The 21882-nt window shown below is 42.2% G+C and overlaps 1 protein-coding gene across 1 annotated transcript; it reads right to left on the bottom strand.

Annotated features, from left to right (window-relative positions):
* Positions 1-9885: 9885 nt before the first annotated feature.
* Positions 9886-20473, bottom strand: LOC110978777 (vesicular inhibitory amino acid transporter-like). Its single transcript, XM_022234051.2, has 2 exons — positions 19881-20473; positions 9886-12326 (listed from the first exon to the last, which is right to left on the bottom strand). The coding sequence occupies exons 1-2, from the start codon at positions 20394-20396 to the stop codon at positions 11148-11150; spliced, it is 1695 nt and encodes a 564-aa protein (XP_022089743.2). The 5' UTR covers positions 20397-20473; the 3' UTR covers positions 9886-11147.
* Positions 20474-21882: the final 1409 nt, after the last annotated feature.

Genomic DNA, 21882 nt, shown 5'->3' with positions numbered 1-21882 from the left:
CGTATATATTCCTACGGGCAGCTTCAACCACGTGTAATCGCATCTGCGAACGCTGCATGCTTGACTAGTTTATCTTGAATAAGAAGATTACCATCACAACACTGTGCAGTCATTACAATCACAACACATCAGAGGTCAAGCACGATCGTGATATCACTGGAAAAAAAGTCTACAAAACTGTCTCCCTCCTCTAACTCAACTCCAAGAAGCCCACCTGCTGTTTAAATAAAAGGAAATGGCTCAGGATTTGTAGTCGAACTACTTTTAAGTGGCCTAGCCTTAAATCACAATGTATGTATCCCCTGAGGGCTGCTTTTCCCAGAATAGGGAAGGTTAAATTTTGGTTAAATAATGCCGAAGGCAATATGAAAATTAAAAAAAGAGCAGATCCACCTGGGATTCTATGCTGTTCAGCGCGCTTTGTTTATCAAATCAATTACAATAAATAATTATTATCAAGAGGATTCAAGTCACTGCACTGATGGGCCACGTCTCCGTGGCTTACCCTCAGCTGTGTACTACTGCCAAATGGACCACCACGGCGACGTGACAATATCAGCACACTGTAGATACTCGAAGGAGCTTAAAACAACCGACAACCACCACGTCAGATGTCAGTGCGGACAACAAGAATGTGTGTGTGAGTGACGCAGGCTGTGCTGCATTTATTTGCCACTGCATCTGGAAAGAATTCTTATGCAAATGACTGCGGCTTGGTGGAGTCGCTCCATCAATGGGGTCTCTACCGATTTATGTTACTCAGAATTTATGTTGTTCAGAATAAGAAAAGACCATCTGAGCTGGGCGAACATGATGGGAAAAAACCCACAAGCACATTTCTGGATGGACAAAAAGGTTTTCAAGGCGAACCATTCCTTTGCTCTGGCCAAGACTGTCGGAATCCGTGGAATTCGGTTCTTTGTTCGGTCCTCCGTCTCCTGCTCTAGTTTGGTTTGGACAGACGCCATATCCCTCATTGTTTCGGAGGAATGTGGTGCTGAACGAACAGACTGCTTCAGCAGCCTCTTTGTCAATTAGGGCTTGTTGACTTGTTTTGATAAACGGTACAGCACCAGCTGAGCCAAGAAGGAGCAGGATACCGCCGAGAATCCGGAAATAGCTTTGCAGAAACCTGTTCAAAACAAGAGTCATCGAGAAAATATATCGGATGAGCACAATGAATCGAAAATGGCGCCCAATTACCTGACCTTTACCTTGAATTGTCTGGCTTCTAAATAATTATGAAGGTGATCGGTATATTTTTTATCATGATCAAAGAAGATTATGTAATCAATGAAACTGTATAAAGAAGAGAGTTAAAAAGACTACTGTTGATACTTAAAGAATTAAGAGAATTTTTTCATTTCGTTTCATCGATAAATTTAGGAGTATTACCAAATGAAGCACCTATCAATGCCCCAGTTGCACAACAGTTTTTCTTAGGACCCGAGTACCAGTCTACAAGCATACTGCCTGCTCCCCAGTTCGCAAGACTGGCACCCAGACCCACCAAGACCCCGAAAGACCGACTCATACTACAGCTATTAGGTATGGAGGAGGTACACAGGTAGCCGGCCGACGGGACCGTCCCTAGGAGTACCAGACGAAGGTTTCCCAGCTTGGAAGCCACGACTGCAGCTAGTGGGACCACGGCACAGTCCACTCCGGAACCCAAAGATCCTATCCAGTTTGCGAAGTGAAAAATTATTTAAAGGTCAGAAACTGCAGAGGGAGCCAGACACTCTCAGACAAAACGGCTAAGACTGCATCGAAATCTTTGCCCATTTGGAGATACACAGAAACATCCTTAAATCAGACGTTAGGCTCTAGAAGCCCGTTTCGCACACAACCTAGTGCAGTTTTTCGGCCTATTTATAGGTTAAAACACCGCACTGAATAAGAAAGTTTCAAAACATTGTATTTTGCAGTCTCAAAAACAAGTCTTTGGAAGACAGTTAAAGTCTTGGAGGTAAGAATGCAGGCCTACATAATTTAATCTGTAAACTTCTGGGGCACGTAATTTATTTAATTTTTTTGCAGAAAATTCCCACGAACCGTTACAGTTTACCTGTAAACGGTGGTCGCTTGGAACGTTGTAGTTGTATAGGGGCGCCGCTGCTGTCACAACGAATTGGGTAAATGCCGCTAATACGATTACCAGCCATGGTTAAAGATCTGAATCAGGAGCTCCCCTTGACAGAGTTTTCGTCTTTCCGATTTGGGCCATCCACAGTGGGTGCAACTGCGTCTGTAACAATGTCTGATTCTTCGAAATCCTGATACCTCGTGTACAGGCACGGCTTGGGTAACACGATATACTAGGCTGAAACTCATTTTCTGCTTGTTAGCCGGGTCTTCTTGAGAATCTTCCTAGTATCATCGAGGCTTTGAGTGGCATGAATTGTTCAAAGGAACCTAGGATATGTTTTGTCTGGCAAGGCAGCTGTACATTATTGTGAAGCCAAACTGAAAAGCTTGGAACACAGGAGCAAATCTGTCCCTATTCGAATAGTTTGGCTTGTATGCTCAACCCAATTAAAACATTTGTCTAATTGAACAGTGAAGCGTCTTACTACAGTTGATATAAGTTGGATATTTAAGGATGGGTTTGGGAATGATATAGGCAATCTTCGATCAAGTCTGATCGTGTATGGAACATTTCTACATCCAACCAAGTATTGATCGGGTGAGCGCTAGTTGTTCGGGGCATCGATGTTGGTCTGTGTTATTTCACCTTGTGTGTTGCTCATTCAAACCGAGGCCAAGATGCGGCTTTGCACAGCATCAACAGCGCCCTCTCTTTTCAGTAAAACTATTCACAGACCTCTCTACAAACACACAATGGGAAAAATGATGAAAGCGTGAGCTGCTATTCGTAACTGGCTTCAACACCGGGAATAGAAGGATGCAGAGGTATGCTCATTTCAAGCAATGGTTTGCTCACAGAGTTGCATACCTAATACAAATGTACATATGTAACTCCTCTTCCTCTGCCTCAGTCTGGTTAAAAAGTAAAATTCCACCTGCGTTCTGAATATCCTTTCCCTTCTACATTGAATGTACAAAAACACAAAAACTTAGAATTTCCTTTTAATTGAACAATAACTTTTTTACACTTTATAACTTCCTTCTAGTCCTGATACACGTTTTACAGTTCATTTTCTAGTCTGGTTATCGAAATCTTTCACTTCTTTGAGACGACAGAACGGTGTGCTTTCACAGTGACCAATGTACCATGATGCTTCCCAATCTTCACCCAGTATTCACAAAGACCACCTGGTTATCGTCCGCGGATTACGCTTCGACCGGGACTTGCTTAGTTTAGCTTATTTACAATGTTGTCTCGCGGTTTACGCATGCTGACGGAAATAAGGGGACAATCTGTGGCACATTGCTGCTTCACAGCCAGCACGCATCCGCTGGTTTTATTTTGTCAGTGACACGGTGCATGCATGCTTCCGTTATTTTACGCATGAGCATTGTCATGTGCTAAGTATTGCGTGGTTTTCCGAAAGCGGGGGAATTTCCCTGAATGAGCAAAGGTTGGTTGTCACATGGGAGTGACTCGCGCCAAAAAAGGATAAATTTCGCAATCACAAGAACCAAAATTAATCATTTTTGTGTAGATAACAACCAAATTTTGTGCTCTGGCACAACTTTATGATTACGTGTACGCTCAGATAAGGCTCAAACTATAATTGTTGTCTTGTATGATCATTTTCATGAATATTATATATACGTGAATTTTCATGACAGCCTAGGCTGCTGCCTGGTGGCCTAACGGTTATTCGATTCGCCTTGCATTCTAAGGGGCAGTGGTTCAAGTCCCGGTCCCACCACGAATAAAACTAAAAAAAAAAAAAACTAAAAAAAAAAAAAAAAAGTTTGCATTAATCCACGGTTAAGGGCACTTGTAGATTTGTAGCCATCCATCTGTGCATTCTCTTAGAATTGCGTACATGTGTATTTGTATCCAAAACTTTCCTGCTGTAAAAATGAAAAAAAAGTGGTTCCTTCTGAAGGTATAAGAGTGTAAGGTTAAAGAGTCGAATACAACAAGGTCAGTATGCTGCAGCCTTTTACGAATCCAATGTGTATGGTCATCGTTCATGGTCACTTTGGCTGACACAAGTTCTGGATGTCATGTCTCCATTGTGACGAACAATTGTCGCGTTTATAACGGAGCAATCTTAATGGTTGCAACAATTACGAATGATCTTCTTCACCTCGTGTTTAATTTCATTCCAGGACTGGAAATTTGTTGTTGTTATTGTTGCTGATGTTGTATTTCATTTTTATCTATTTCTTTCAGAATGTATTTGCCTCTTCTGCACATTTTTCGCCTTTTCTTCAATTCTTCTCAGTGTCGTCATACTTTGTCATCAATTTCTCTTTCCCCCATCAAATTTCCACTTTCCAAGTGTATTCTTTTGTGGTATTTGGTTTTCTTCGACACTTCGTACATTTTCTCTTCGTGACGTCATGTTATTAGGACTTTTTCAAATTTATTTTATTTTTTTATTTCGAGGAACAGTTCTCAACTCTTTTTCATCAACCGGCTTCTGTTATTGTTTTTGAAAAATGTAGCTTCTAGCTTCAAGCAATTGTTTATTGAATTTTTTTTGTTATTACGTTTACACATGAACACTTAAAATGGTTTCCCTATGTAGGAACTACCGTCCGAAACTGGCTTCCAGGGCTACGGCTAGGTCTATTGTCTACGTGTCTCCACGCATTTCCAATGGAGCAAAGACCTAGACGTAGCTCTAGACAACAGATTCGGATGCAGCCTACAACTTCAAGCCTGACCTGGTTTTGCTTAATCGTTAAACTTAAATAGCGCCCTCAAGCGCAGGGTTGATAAAAGTCACTGCCCAATGATCACACCTGACTGGAGTCACACTGAACCTCGTAAATGTGCAGTGTAAAAACATTACGCCTCGTAGCTTCCGATTTGTTCCAGTAATTTTACTTGTTAGGAACGTATTATGCCAGCCTTTCTATGTATGAAAACTATTTGACACCGCCAAGTGGCAGACATTGTTGAAGATGCATTTTTTAATTGTTTGTATTATAGCTATAACAGAGCGCTGCAATTAATTTCATATTCAAATTAAAAACACAGAATTTTCTCCTCAATTACTATTTGAGGTCAAGCTGTTTTCATGCACGGGCCTGCTTTCACGACTGCCCGACTGGAACAATCAGGAATCGTAAAATAACTACAATATCTGCGTATTTAAAAGTCTGGCAAATTTCAATACCGCAGAAGCCGTAATGCTGAGGCTTTTTCCTGCAATTACATCGTACCTTTGTTCATAAATATCCAAATTTTTAGTCGCGTAAAAAATGAAAACATTTGAGTGCCCTTAAATATACAATTGCAAAACAAAGGAAAAAGAAAAACTGGGTCAAAAGGGGTGGAAAGTACATGGGCAGAAAGAAGTTCGTCTTTGAGATTCATCCCTGTGGTGCAGTTTTTAATTATCCACACATGTAACGGGTTCTATGAACACCTGCAGTTGTCTACACCTCTCTTCTTTTGTTCATTCTTAGGTCTGTTTCAACTTTCTCATTATATTTAGCAGACTAAACGGATGTATAATCCGTTCGACGGTCGGGGCCTATGCAGCGCAGTTTCCATTTCGCTTGTGTGAATATTTACACTCGAAATGACCCCAAAGTGACGGTCGCCTTCTTTTACGCTAAAATGAGCTTTTGAACCTGTGATACGTGACCCGTCATAAGTTGGCATCTATGATAATTATAACCACAGCATGCGTGTCCCGTACGTGTTTAATCGTTGGCACTTTACAACTACAGCTACGGTACACATCTCGTGACCTTAGTACGTGAAAACGTTCGATGTATGCAGTTGTTGGCAGCCATTTTGCTTTTCCATCGAAACTGGATTACTAGTGAGAAGTGGCCAGAGTATATCATGTCGACAGTCGATAGGAGGAGTGACTGGATGTCGGAAATACCCAACCAGTACTCTATAACGAATGTGTCTATACCTGGGACTCATGAGACAATGAGCTTGTACGGCGGCCCTCCTAAAAAGTGTCAGTCTCTGTCCTTAACCCAGCAGTACGAGGCGGGGATTCGCTTTGTCGACATTCGTTGTCGACACTACCAGGACGAGTTACCCATCTTTCACAGTGAGGTGCCTCAGCGGGCAAACTTCGATGACGTCTTGAAAGCTACCGCTAAGTTCTTACATCTCCACCCGAAGGAGGTCATCTTGATGCGCCTCAAGGAAGAATATAAGCCTCAAGACAATACAAAAACATTTGCCCAGACCGTTCAGGGATACATTGATCGATACCCTAGAGAGCTATTTTACCGAGGGGAGAGTTACCCAACCATGAGCGACGTAAGAGGCAAGTTGGTCGTTCTCCGGGATTATGAAGGCCCTGCTGACTACGGATTGCCGTACGCCGATCTCGATATCGAAGATCTTTGGCAGGTACCAAGTCTTCTTCCTCCGCATATCAATACAAAGTGGCACGCCACACGCAGTCAACTTGAGAAGGCCGCCAGGGGACCAGCCTCTACAGTCCTCTACCTGACGCATACCAGTGGAACCAGCGCCTTTGCTTTTCCCGAGGCGGTGGCAGAGAGGCTCAATAAGTACCTCAGCGACTTCCTGACTGGTAAGGGTAGGTGGGGGGTTGTAGCTATGGACTTTCCGAACCCTGATCTAATCGACAAAATTATCACCTCAAACTTTTAGAGGTTTGTCCCCCCCCCTTCCCTGATCCAACAACCTATGACGTCATCCGTGAACAAGTGAGGGCGCCGTGTATTCAACCAACACTACGTATTAGTATTCTTGATAAAAGGGACGTAGTTTGAGTCGATCTTGAGCATGAAGGACATCTTGATCATTTGCAACCTGCCGTGTGCGTTGTGCTGAGTATAAGCAAAGTGAAAATGTTAACCCTGACACAGCATGTCTCTCTATAATTTATCACATTTATGATCACCGTGCAATTTAAATTCTACGTTGTTGAACTTTGGACTCTCATGGTACTGACCCAAAGATAAGATCAGTTCGTTCTACAAATTCAGATTTTTGCTGAAAAGTGTGCGACAATGAATGACTCCTGTATTTTAGACAGCGCCTGCCCAAACTCAAGCGCGACCTAGGTCTTTGGAGAACATGTGTCCGCGCATGTATTGTCGGCCAACCGTACGGGCGGCCGTTAGGCCCTTTGTTCTCGATTTACCTGACATTTTTGGAATACCGATCCACCTGGCTTATTCTGAAGTTAGATGCCACACTGGCTGCACTTTGTACTCTGAGCTAAAAATAAATGCTTGTACTCGACAACGATAACCAAGCACTCGTGACCGTGTCATGTTTTGACTTCAAAGATAGCCTCAGTGGTTTGTGCCAGAGTAAAAATCTCTGACTACAGTTCTTACTGCAGGTCGCATGATTACTTTCATTTTGTTTAACTAAGCTTTCACATGTTGAAGTTATAATGCAGAAAGTACTGTGTTTTACTTGGCTGATCCATGTGGCCATTTTAGTGGACACAAAGGTGGACTGGATGGCACGCGTGCCCGATAAGTATTCCACCGCTAATATATCAATACCCGGCACCCATGAGTCCATGAGTCTACACGGAGGTGAGACCACACAGTGTCAGAATACCACCCTGACCCAGCAGTTCGACAACGGGATACGCTTTGTCGACATACGCTGTCGGCTTTATAACAACGAGTTGCAGATCTACCACGGCATAGTACCTCAGAAGGCATCTTTCGACGACGTTCTGAAGAACACGACAAAGTTCTTGGACGAGCATGCGAAAGAAGTCATCTTCATGCGCGTCAGGGAGGAAGAGGACCCAGAAAACAGCACCATCACTTTCGCCAATGCTGTCCAGGTCTACGTCAACCGTTACCCGGCTGAGACCTTCTACCATGGGAAAGGCTACCCCACCATGAGCGCAGCCAGAGGAAAGCTAGTGATACTAAGAGATTACAGCGGGCCGGCGACCTTTGGATTAAACTACAATGATTTAGACATTGAAGACCAGTGGCGCATCGATTTCCTCTCAAAGGAGGAGATCCAGAAGAAGTGGAACGCCGTGCACAGCCATCTTGAGAAGGCTTCTAAGGGGCCGGTCAGCAAGATGTACCTGACTTACAGCAGTGGTGCCGGCATCTTCGCCTGGCCTGATGATGTAGCTGAGCGTCTGAACAAACTATTAGCAGGTTACTTGAACGGAACCAAGGCCAAATGGGGAATGATAGCAATGGACTTCCCTAATGCAAAACTAATTACCATGATTATTGAGTCGAATTTTAAAGATTCAACTGTCTGTTAATGAAAAACGTAGCAGCAATAACATGAAAAAGTAAAGCTTTGTGGTAGGACCACGTCTTTTTTTAAGATGTGTGGTTATGACAAGAAGAACCCTCCAGGTCTTTTCAGCATTACACATACTCACCAAACAGAAACCCTTGCATGGTGCAACCGCAAACCTTTACTTTAAATGCCACCTTCACCATGAAAAGCTTTAAAGATCATTTAACAGTGACATATTAGCATGTAAATGTTTCCATTAACGGACTATTGATGCGTCACGACTTGCATGTATTATAGAGGGTGTCCATTAAAAAATGTGTTCCGACATCAAAAACTGAATTACATAACAATGTCAGATGTGCATTGATAGGAATGGTAGCCATGTGGAGGGGCACAGCACATTAAACTTATGCGGTAAGTCAGCGAAAACAAAGCAGATCAGATCGATTTAGGTACACCACTTGCTTTCAATAATGTGTTCTTAAAGCAAAGGCATTCGGTATTCTGCACACTTGCATGGTTAATTGAGCCTTGTTAATCAAATATCCAAACTTGTCAGAGTGCCGATTTCAGTACCCTTAACATCGGTCTATTTCAATCATCTGTGTCTATAGCATCAACAGTTGTACATCACCCTATATATAATGTAAACCCTGGAACAGCCGGAGGCAGAATCCGTCCCCGGCATTTTCTCCAATTCTTTTCTCCAAAGATTTCCTCGCAGCACATGTTTTCAAGCGCCGAGTTTTTAGGAATTATTTCATGTAATATCTTGCAATAACTTTATAAAATCGGATACACCGTCACACGTCTTGCTAATCGGTCATTATTTTTCCGAGACAGGTCAGTCAAAATAGCAACTCAGTTACCATTGACGTGCTCGATGCACGCGAGCCGACTCGTATGAGACCAGGAACTTGAGATGACCTTAACAACAAAATTCTAGGTCAGATTAAAATGGGAACTTCACTGCTAATTATGGGTGTCTGTACACCCGATATAAAGGGGACAGGCGATGTCCTCGGACGCAGATCTGGGGGGCCAGGGGGGTTAGGCCCCCTCGCTCTGACACCAAAATGAAATAACAATTCCTGGCTCCGCCCCCAATCTTAGGGGGAGCAAAATCCAGTTGTGAGATGGTCCCAGAAACAGTAGGGGTACAACAGCTGTTGGGGAAATATGTAATGTAATATGTAATGCTGAAGAAAGAGTGTGTTACTAAGATCAGACTGATGATGCTGACGAGAGCAAACAATCCCTGTTTCATCTAATCGATATATTAAATGTGGAACAGGTTAATCAGTATTTAGCCAGTTTCATGTAACCATTTGCACAAACATGCTTACATATTATATGGTTGTCGTAATCGTTGTGGCATATTTGTGTGTATTATATAGGTAGGTTTGATTTATTGTTAAAAGGACCGAAAAAGATGCATTTTGATTTACAATAGGGGCCCAGGTTAAATCTAACAATGATTATCAAGAAATATATGCATAAAAGTTGCACAAAAGAGACGATACTTCAAACAAGTTGACATACGGTTTAAAATTCGACTAAGATTCGTTTGTCAACTTTTTTTAATGCAGTCTAATTTCCAAGTTTATTTTGACGAGTGTAGAATATAGTACATGTATTACAGATGGAAATTAAAACTTACAGTTGAATCTTCTGAAATACAGCTGACTGATGAATCTATTGATGGTTATACCACAGAGCAAAAACGAAATTAAAACAAACACACACAGGAAATAATACTACTTAACATATTACGGTTCCTGCACTTAGAAAGGGTATAATTTCCTTCCTGGTTCTCTATAATGCTAAGAACGTATAGAAAAAGAACGACCCATCGAATGTGGAAGAGGAATGTTTAATAGGCTCTGTGTTCGTGTGCCAACCTTGGGGTGGGGACAGATGCTGCTACAATATTAACACGATCTTTACTATAAAATGTGTTTAACTTACAAATACGCGGGAAAGTTTGTTTCCCAACTTCTACCTATCACAAGTTCCCATGCAGTCTTTAATTCCTCTTAGCACCACTTTTTACTTTGCGTCAAAGCTCCTGGGAGAGTTTCCACAAACAAAAACTATAATTTGGTCTACCGTACGATTTTCTACTTACAAATAGCATCTTTGGTATATAAGCTGTGATAACTTCTAGATGATGCTGTACCTCGATTGACTATCAACTGCCTAGTTGTGATGTATCTACAGTGAGATTTAACAGATACGGATTACGATATCCCCATGATTTCCCTTTGCAAACCTCTAGACATTAAACAAGAAAGTGTAGTGCCTTCTGGCGACTACATACTTACTTACTTAACCTGATCACTAAAAATGCAGTGTTAAGTCTTGTTTTACGCGAACGTATGGAAGTTCTTTTCTTCTCTCAGGATACTCTGCATCTTGTCATGATTAACCTTTTTAAATTGTGGAACGGGTATTACGAAGAAAACAATACCAAGGTTTCCCGAACTACTCCCACCCGTCTAATATGGCAAAGAACGAAAGCCCTTAATATGGTTAATTCAAATTTGTTATACTGTTTAATTTCCCTAAATCGACAATACTGACTTAACAGTGGCAACCACTAACACAAAAGAGGGTCATTCAAAGCTGCTGTCCAGAACTTTGAAAAAGTTAAATTCCTTTTGTCATTATCCTGTTTCTCCTTTCCTCCGAAATAAAATTGCCTGTCCAGAAGTAAGTCGTCGAGGAACCAAGTGAGTTTAAGCTAATGAAAAGATGTCTATATTAATTGAAATGATAGTCTTTAATGAGAGACTTATTATATTTATAGAGTTCGACGATGATATTATTGCTCTTCTTTGGATATTTTGATAAGCGCCTCCAGTGAGTAAATGATTCCGATTAAACCTACAACACAGCCGCTTAGAATTACAAGTATGTTGAACAGCTTCTGGTACCAAGGAATCTCAGGCCATTTGATTTTCAGATGGAACAAACAGGGCCAGACGAAGGACAACATGGTGCCCGTGAAACTACCTATCAGCCCCATGAGTTGGTTGAAGTGGGGTATAAAGATGGCCAACAGCATGGTGAAGATGACTACGAGGGTGCGGAGGGCGACTGACCACGGGTGGAGGTAACCGTCCAGGGCGTAACAGGAGGGGAAGAGGGTCCTAGGCCGGCCACTGAAGAAGGCTCTCTCCAAGAGCTCGACGGCGGCGTAAAAGGGGAGAGGATAGGACAGGAGAGCTTTGATGACCAAGACGACGTTGACGGTTGCACGGAAGCCTTGCGTGGGGAGGTTATCGGTGATGATGTCGCGCGTGCCGAGGCCAAAGGTCAGAAAGCAGAGATAGGCGAACAGCGCCTTGAAGAGACCTGCCAAGGCGTGAGTCCAGTAGAGCATCTTGTTGAACTTTGGACGCTCCACCATGCTGCCTTCAAGGCTAGGCAAGAAGATGTGCGATGTGTAACTGAAGATGACGATCCCCATGGAGACAGGGAAATAGTGGATGTCCACCTGCACAGCCACGTCGCCCCAGTGCCAAAGGGCAGCGTAGCTCAGACAGAAGCCAATCAGGGTGAGGTTGATAATCACATGGACCACCGCGTTGCCGAAGCTGAGGCGCGACACGGCCTTGAGGTCTCGCAGGAAGGCGCAGGGGACGACTAAGAAAGTAGCCAGCATCGTCCAGGTCGTCTCGTCCAGCTTGTTGGTAGGGAAACTATTGCTGAGGAGGTCGCCGCACAGCACGAGGTACAGTATACAAGTCATGATCAACTCGATGAACTGCGCCGTGTGCACGATCTGGGCTGCGAAGCGATCTCCCCACACCTCCTTAGCGATGTCGACGTAGGATTCACGAACGCGTATGCGCAGACCTGTGACGTCATCAGTGACGTAGAGGCACTCGACCAGGATTTTGCCAGTATAGCACGTGACAGCTGCTGCAAGTAGCAGAGCAAGAAGTCCCCAGTAGCCACCGTGTAGAACTGCGTAGGGTAAAGCCACTAGGAACATTCCCTGCATGCACAAAGACAAAATGAAAAGAACAGTCACAATGATGCCTCATTGAAGTTAACCCTTCAAAATTACACCGGCACTACTTTCATGAAACAATTAAGGAAGCGAATTTTCTTAGCAATGGGACAATTCCTCTTTTCCTGACTGCCAAAAGTAGTGTCATGTTTTCTAGGGATTGTCTATTTGTTTGCCAAGATGTACTATTGCTCAGGCCGACCAAAGGATGGTCCAGTCCACCCTTTGTATATTTTTAAAAGATCTTGTATTTTAAGATACATTGCTGAGGCAACAAAATTGAGATGAGGCCAGGTCCATTAATGAACTGAGTTGAAAGAATCTCTTGAGATCAGGTCGGTGCAACGTAAGATAAAAAGTGTATTTAAAAACTAAATACCATTCTAAAATTGTTAAGCATATTATTTCATTATGGAATGAACATTATTAGCCCAAAGATTAGCAAATTGAATCCATCCACATCATTTTCCGTTTTTTCTATTTGGAAGATGTTATCGGTAATTCTGTTTTTAACGCTATCACTTTCCCAATCAGAACGTATGTGCGTGTAGTGAGTCGTTGGTCACGTAATCGACCATTTTGATCAATCAATCAATGTGTTTTCGGTAACTCTGCATGCCTGGATTTTCCCTCACGCATCAGCACGTCGGAGATCTCTGAGCTGCCTTCAGGGGAAGAAAGAAGGCCTGACAAGAAAACAAAAAAGTACTCGAACCGTTTCAGGTCAAGTCTGAGAAAACATTTGGAATTGCAGGGGGAGCACTTGATCGTCGGCACTTATGGTGTTGGAGTGGGAATGGAGTAGCTGGTTTGGCGGATGTCAGGACCGGCTTGATCGCTCGAGGGGCGGTCCTTACATACATCAGGCATCAAGATGCATCATGATTCATTCAGTCTCTTGGAGATGGAAATATGTATGGCAAATAGAAGGCAGGGGTGATTAAATTATTATCTACTGTGGGTTTTTTTCCTGCTATTGTGTGGAATACTTTGCTCAAACACTGGCAAAGAAAATCGATTCTGAATTGTACAGTCATTGTGTGTTCAGTCAAAGTAGTTGCAAAATTGAGTTAGAAACGTGGTATGTCTGCGCCTTAAGTGTGTTGTTTTTATTCTTTATTTTCTTGAAAAACAAACAAAGAAGAAATCAGCATCTCCAGAAAAGGAATTTATGCGGGCGGTTGGGGTGTTTGTACGTACAATACTGTGCTACTATATTGCTATTCATTTTAAATGCCTGAAATCTGGAAAGGCTTTTTATAAGGTCATTGCAGCGCCAACGAAGAAGTACTTAAGCGGTTTTGCTGTGGGAGAAATGCATCATTCAAATGGTAAGGCGGCAGCGTAAATAACAAAACTACCGATGTACCCCTCGGGGTAAACAATAATTTCCCTATATGGTGACAACTGACCCCGATTCAAGTGCTAGACGAGCAAATCGTCTTGCAGCTTGCAGCTATGTTCAGTTTGCCATGAAACTTCCATATTTTTGAGAAATACGTCTACTATTGCTTACATTACATTTTGCACTACATGTGCCCAATCCTTTTTTTTTCTAAAGAGTACATCGATTTCCATTACATCATTTTATTCCAAGGCGCTAAAATCACACTTTAAACGACCAACATCCCACAGGTCCAAACCTTGGACCATTGCATTGATTTCCAGCAAAATATGTTATGATTATTCCCAAAAGCGTCACCTGGTGATGCGTTTTATAACGACCAAAGCGACATCAAACCAGTCTAAAAAGTGAAATATTCCAGCTATTCTGCCGTCTTCAACTTGCTTATGGATGAGGCGAGTCTAATGTTGTTGGGCGTCCCTCACCTTCTGAGAGATTTTTGTAAATTCTCTCTACGCGTCGGGCCGGAGGAAGGAGGAATGTTTCTGTTTTATCCGGCTGATTAGGCCCACGCCAGCCACCTGTCCCGACTATTGATCCATCCTGGGTCCTTACGCATCTGTCTTATTTGGTTATGCCGGTCCACGTGATCGCCCCCTTTGCTCCTTGATGTAAGCTTGGGTGTTATGCGGGAGGGAAAAAACGACGATTTTGGGCGCAAATGAGTGAAGTTTCTCAGGAGAGGGTGCTGAAATTTAGCTATTTGGATGTGAAACGTCGGAGTGAATTTTTGCGTCTTTTTAATGTAAATATTTATGATTGTGTCCTGTAATGAAACACCCTAACCAGAGTAAAATTGCTTGTTTTAATGTAACCTCTAAGGCAGAAGTTTTAACAAAAGTAAAATACAAGATATCAAAGATTCTCCCAAACTAAATAGTTGATTTTAAACTGTATTAGTCAGACTGAATTTTCTTTCCAACCCTGTATTGCAGAACCGCAATCAATCGATTATTCGCATTCGATCGATATTCGCACTCATCCCATCGAAGATCCAGCAACATTGTGCCCAGGGCTGGGTCACTTATGGATGCATTAATTCAGTGATTAGAGGGAGTCCGCAGAATCCACCTGCCAAGTGACCAACCAAGACCTAACTAAATGCAATTCAATTTACGGGCTAGGTCAACTCTTACCATACCAGTGTCTGGCTATAAAGTTTTGCATGTACGCCAATCTGATGTTAAGATTCCTAGCTTTTACTGTAAAGATCAGACAGAGTGTTCAGGGATGAAATTAGAAATGCCTCAGTTTTTCTTCTGTACACACACACCCCGCTTCACGAAACATCAAAATGTGCTTTTAAGAACCATGTCCATTAGGAGCCAAAAAGGATAATCAGATGAAAGGTGCCTGGCATAATCAGTCAAGGACAACATCTTCAGCCACTCAGGCGAAAGCGAGAAATCAAACTAATTAACCACTTGCCCGCTTCACTTGGACCTTGTCGCAACAGAAAACTCCTGCACGACTACCGATCACTTAAAAACAGCCGATAATAAAATTTCACCTGCCGGGATTTCAAAAGAGGGAATCAAAGGAAAGAATGACAAGTAACAACACTGAGTAAACAAAGTATTATCGTTTTTGTGTAGTCATGTCTGCTGAGGTAGTATTAGAATATTTTCACTCACGCTGGGAGCTAATTTCAGGGAAGGTGAAAAAACAAATGAGATATCTTAAGACGTGTATATTGTGCTCCTCGGCAATCAAATGTTCGAGACGTACGAAAGTCCAATGACACGTGTGATATTTCGTCCAGTATTTTAATTTCAGGATATAGACCTACACTACGCCGCCACGAGCGATTTGGCCTATTTATCCAGCCGACATGTATATAGTACATACAAATATTTAGGTTTGTCGTTACTGATGTGAGCACAGGACTGTAGAAACTTGAGTCATGATCGTTTATTGAAGCTTGTAAAGAGTTAAGGATCTCCGTAACAAGAAACACGTAAAAAAAGGTGCTCAACTGACCAGACAGAAATACCCTGTTTTCTACTAAATTGGAGAGAAATAACTTGTTTCCATTTCCCGATTAGTGGAAATAATTTGAATGTGGATAGAAACTACCGTTTTTGGTGGTCTTTCCTTGAGTTATTAAAAATGTAAATAATTTTGCAGCAAATTCGAAGCTGTAAAGATGGGTTTAATTGTCAGATACAAGGCTGAAAATAAGAATAGACTGGTTTTTCTAAGTGGAGATATTCGAAGATATTCTTTCGAAGACATGTTATAACTGAGGTACTGTACTTCTGCATGAAAATATCCCACGATCTGCATGAAACTATCAATTTCGTTTCTTTATTCCAAACTTCTGTCCATTTTCCCCGTCAAACAATAAGATAATTAGGAATTTCGTATAATGCTGTGCATGCACAAAAGAATACGGCATTTCAGAACATGTTTTTAGTCGCTGTGTCTTCAGCTATAGTAAATCTCAGAATATTTTAAGATCGCAAAGCAGGTTTCTTTGGGTATTAGGATGTGAAGATGAAGGTGAGCACTTAAGTCCAGAAGGATTTTCATGCAGAATATATGACGGAGAAGTTCATTTCATTGTGAACGCATAAGCATGATTGAAGCAAAGAGTAAAATGGCTTCTCTTCAATTTTTTTATTAATTCTCCTACATTCTCCGATCCGACATAGGACGCAGTGCTGGGTACCATCAGACTGCCGAAAACATCTCTCGACTTCACTGCTTTATATGGTCTGGATTCCGATAAGTGCCTTGGAATTATGGAGATAAATCGCGCAGTTAAGCCGGCACTTTATAGATTTACCCGCCATGGAATCCTAGATCGTCTTTTATTAATGGACGGAAGTTGGCGCTCGCTCGCCCTGATATCTGTCGATTTCTTTCCCATCCATTCCCGTGTCCAACTCTTGTTTCTTGTACCGTGCTCCATAATCGTCTTTCGCCTGCTTTTCGAGTAATTCTGCAGCCGTTAGTTTTATCTTGAGGTAGAGAAGGTCAATTAGCAGCAGCGTGGAGAAGCAACGGCCTCCGCTCTCCCCGAATATGGAGATTGCAAGTTTTCTAAATCGTGATTGTGTCTACACGCCAGACACCTGAGTCAACACAGCGCCGTGGTGATTGGTTGTTTTCCTATCGAGTCCGTTCAGAGACTCTCGATTTTTTCCGTCTTACATTGAAGAATTGATCGCCTCTCTGTCTAAAATGTGGCCAGCAAGCGGACAGGAGATTGAATTGACTTGTCTTATTCCTCAATTGCTAAGAAATGTTCTTTTACATTTCCATGAAATTTTATCACTGCAATTTGCAAATAGCTTCTGAAAATAAAAACGATGCTGAAAAAGGCTATAACGAAAGTTAACTGATAAAAATGATTTCACTATTTTATGTATCGTAAACCAGACTAAAAACACCTCTATCAACTTCTGTTTTATTGGGGACAAGACTGCACTATAGTTTCCTCATTATCACTTTGCTACACAAAAATGTACTACACTCCACACAGTAGCCAAATTAAATGTCTGATATTTATAATTTATTTTTTTATTATAATTAGCTTTACGATCATAAAGCAAAAATGGTACCGTAAGCTGAATTCGTTTTGCTTCTTGGAATGCCATCTATTGAGAAACCTTAAAACTTCCAGATTAAAATCTTCTTTCTTGGTTAGTTTTCTAGGGAGTGATTTCACAAAGATTAGAGGCGGAAGAACTGAATTTTCTGTTGAATATTTCCCACAGGGCCAAGTAAACAAATGAATCTCTCCATCAAAATGATGCATGTCGATGTAGCATTCTCCGGCGATTAATGCAATTAAGTCAATGATGATTTGATTTGTACTGACGTCATCAAAGATGAAGGTGGCCTTTGTGATGGCGCCTCCAGATGTAATGGGAGGGATAAGGAGCAGCTTCGTTGAGGAGATTTTGTTTTGTTGTTTTTTGTTTGCTTTCCTTTGTTTTTTGTTTGTTTTGTTTTGTTGGGGGGTTAATTTATTTATTTATTTATTTATTTTGTGCTTGTTTGTTTCTGGGTTTTTTTAACAACAGTTCCGTTCCCCGTTAACAGTATGTATGTCTCATCTCCTGTGTAACCTTACCCCAAATAGCCCAGAGCCGTCACAAGAATACATACTGACTGAGACGCAGGCAATGACAAATTTAACGGATCCAATAATTCCATACTTTTGAGCATCTCCTTTGTCCCCACTGTTCTTCCTGTGCAGACCATTTTGAGGACAAAGATTTCGAAAATTCTTCCTTCAGTTTGATCTTCAAATACAGGTTCTGTCAATATAAGTCTCGTCGCGCTCTTTATGGAGACGATTTCCCCCTGTCTGTTTCTAACCAGCACGGCACTACAGCAATCCCAGGCTCCATATTTCATAAATTAAAGATTGATTTCTCTCCTTAAGCGGCAAAACTAGAACACGAGGCGTACTCGAGGGTTAGATTAGATAAATGCACCTGTGTGTTATAGGTGGTTCCCGATTTTGAAATGGAGGAGAAATGAGAACAGAATTCAAAAGGACGCATGCAAAAGGAAGTAGGCCAACATAAGGATTGCAATAAAATACTAAATCGGTACGAAGGTGTCCTTCATGGGTACACGAGGAAGGCTCTGTTCTTTCAAAAATCAATGCTCAGGCATTTCGTATTGAACAGCGCGTAAACAAAATATTCGCATGGGAAATAGTTTGATGTTGCATACGCTCATGCAACAGCGTGCAATCCTCCCTGTTCAAAGTTTACTCCTGCTATTACTTTTCCCTCTATTTGTGTGGACACGCCCCCTGGATACAGTGTTCACGAGAGGTCATTATGTCCGCAGAAACGGGCATTTGTAATTTACACGGCTCGCGGATTCGAGAGGGAGTAATTCCGACGAACAGGCTCAGGTGGCAAATCTGCGCGCCAAATTGGTCTGGAAATTGTCAGCAGAATTGAATGCGAAAGAGACGAACTAAGAGGCGACCGTGTTTTCCTGCCAATTTTATGGTAGGGTAGCCATTCTGTGTGAAGGAAAGTAAATCAGCCAGGCGACGAGATTTTTTTCTTTTCTAATTGAATCTTCTGGTGAGCTGCCTCTCATTTTGGGCAAAACAGGACCTGCAATGACTCTCGAGGACAAACAGAAAATGTCATTTAGCTGGCACATTCAGATAAACGCTTTATCGCTCCCAAAGGGGGCGAGAGATTAACAACAGTGCTTATTTCAGCGGCTCGTTCTTACCTACGCTGTACCTGAGGAACCAATTCAATAACTTATAAAACATACGGTGTCAGATGGACAACGCATTTTCTCCTCGTAGTTGAAACTGATCGTTTCTCACTTTAGAGAACACGGACGGATGAAATGGCGGTCCGTTCTGCTCTACATTTAAATTTGTAATAAACATCCGAACAAATCTGTGATTGAGGTCGTGGTTATAGTTGTGCTGCTGCTAGACCAGTTTTTTATCACGACTTCCGCAGCGGTAGTCGCTTCATGCATAAAATGGTAACTCATTTTAATAGGAAAAGATCATGTTGAACACTCCAGTGTTTTGGTTTGTCTCAGAAGCCACCAGTTCGCCTCGTGAGCTATTTTCAAAATTGGATAGAATTTCGTGACTGGTCGATGTCTCCTCCTGTAAATCTGCTGTGACAGCAGTACTGTGATTTGCTCGCTGTTTGTCACAGCACGCCTGCTGTAAAAATGTCTTGAGAACGGCGCGTTCGATGTTCTTTCCTGAGGAGGTCTTTCCGGTTAAACCTTAAAAGGTACACGTATTTGTTAGGTATTAGGCCATGCTCTTATTCATTTTATCCGTCATGATGCATATTTTTACAACTGCACTGTACGCTGGTCGATTGGTCGTGGCGAGTATAATCGCTGTCATTATAAACTTACTTAATTTTACAGGGAAAAGTGTCCCATTCGCAACCAATCGCTTCAAATCCATCAAAACTTGCTATTGCTACAGATAAGGACGGATACTTACACTGTTAATCATAAAACTCTCGGTGTGTATCAAAGGCACTTGAAATCACCACACATACCTGTCATTTTACTTTCAATGATATTGTAAAAAATCGTCTTGTGAAAAAAAATCTTTGTTTATTTATTATAGACAAAAACGGAAGTTATAAGCATTAGAAAGTGCTACTTGCCTGTATTGCATTTGTAACATTCCAGCCGGCATCCCAAGTCGATATCTGCTTCTTGGCGATATTTACATTGCTAGCTTCGCCGTAACTTCTCGCAGCCTGTCCGGCCGAGGCCACCGGGTTACCAACTGCTGAAACTGCTCCGTTCACTGCTGGGGCCTTGCCGTTCTCGGCCCCTCCGTCCACACCAGTTTCCGGTGTCCGACCCTCTTCCCCAGAACCTAGCACGGACAGCTCGGTTGAGTCGCATTTCGCAAAGTGGAGGTGCTCCTCATCTGGTTTACCGCGCGGCAGGAGGTTTCCAACGAAGTGTCGAATTCGCGCTACTGGGGCGCCCAGACCTGGTATTGGAGCGTAACTCATGATTTCGCAGACGCCGAATAACCTCACAAAAAACTGAATGCTTGCTTTGTCAAAGAGGGAAGCACGGGTTCTTGAGATTGCACTGAGGAGAGGCAGGTGCGATAGTCTCTCACCATGACAACTCATCCGTGCATCAGCCGTGTCGAAAGAGAACATGCAGTGGATGAGCTGCGTGCTACGCGCGCAATCAGTGCAGAACGGGTTTCCGTGTGAGGGTTTTTCCCTGCGCGCGCGTGACGTCACGGCGAACTTTTATCACATCACGCTCCTTAACTTTTGGTGAACAGCGATGATTTTCATTCGTGGAGCAACCTTGGGGGAAAGAATGGGTCAACTGTATAGGCCAAATATCTTTGGTGCACATGTACGTCACAGATAGATGCACACCACGGGTACGTAAGCATATCATAATCAATCAATATCATAATTTATCATAATAGAATACTGACTATAGTGATGCATGATTATGATCTAGCCCTAAGATGTCGTCGATGCAAACAGAGTTATCTAATAAACCTCCCACTTATGAAATTTCATATTGTCGCCCTGCTGTATGTTATACAAATGCGATACGAATGTGGTTGGTTGTATGTTTTATGAAGTGATAAAACACAAAATATGTCTTGCCTGTTTTTATTAACAGACAACAACGCACGTCCTACGGAAAATATCCTCTTATGTTGGTCCACTCCACTTTGACCAAATAAATTTCTGTTGCGTTAACGGTTTTGGTGGACAGTGATCAGTGCTCTGTTCATGGGAAAAAGCATTCTCTTTACAAGCATAAACAGTTCTTTTCAAGCTAAGGATGCACTGGCATCTTCCTAAACCATCCTCCGATTCCATTTACACACAACCAGATTCATGTAATATTTCCGTTTGCCGAAGGAGAAAAGGGATACGTGTAAAACCCAGGGAGACAAATATCGTTTGATGGAGCGTCTCGTGCGATCGATGCCGTGGTATTTGGATGGAGCAAGGTAGTGGGTGTGCCGAGCGAAACGCCTTGGCGTCGGTAGGAGCGAACAGATAAAAACACGGGTGCCGCAGAGGAAGGACGGATCCACATTGATGGATCCGCAATTGAATTAGGACAATTTTCCATTGCTTCCTACGTCTTTAGTTAAGGAAGAGCTGTATACCAACCTATTGTGGCGTAAATTTATACGGCTGTTACATGAATGTAAAAGTACTAATTGTGTTAGTTGTTGCCGTTGCCAAATTACGGACGCCTCTGATCGCACTTACGTACTGTAGAAGCTAGAAATGTTGCGGAAGATTGTGACATGCTGCGTTTTCTTTACTCTGTTTGTCTAATAAAACGCAATGTGACAGGAAACACTGTTAACAAACAGTCGCCGTGAGTCATTTTCAGTGGCGCATGCACTTACGCATTTTCCTGTGTCGCCAAGTTGGCAACCAATTTGTCTAATGCATTATTTCTGCAGCACAATGTTCTGGATGTATGATTGTCACAGCGGAAGTGACAAAATTCTTAACGACTCGTTTCTGTTGCAGTGTAATAACCCATTAAGGTACAGGCGCTACAAGGACAAAGTTCAAATCTGAAAGTGGGCCTATGTCAATACTCAATATGACTCTGCTTTGATGTATCTTTCTTCATAAGATAGCTGTAGTTGTT

The sequence above is a fragment of the Acanthaster planci genome, linkage group LG18 (genome assembly GCF_054643075.1).
Source record: "Acanthaster planci isolate LZ-2023a linkage group LG18, COTS_SCS, whole genome shotgun sequence".
NCBI classification, from domain to species: domain Eukaryota; kingdom Metazoa; phylum Echinodermata; class Asteroidea; order Valvatida; family Acanthasteridae; genus Acanthaster; species Acanthaster planci.
This window is presented reverse-complemented; position numbering and strand designations above follow the sequence as displayed.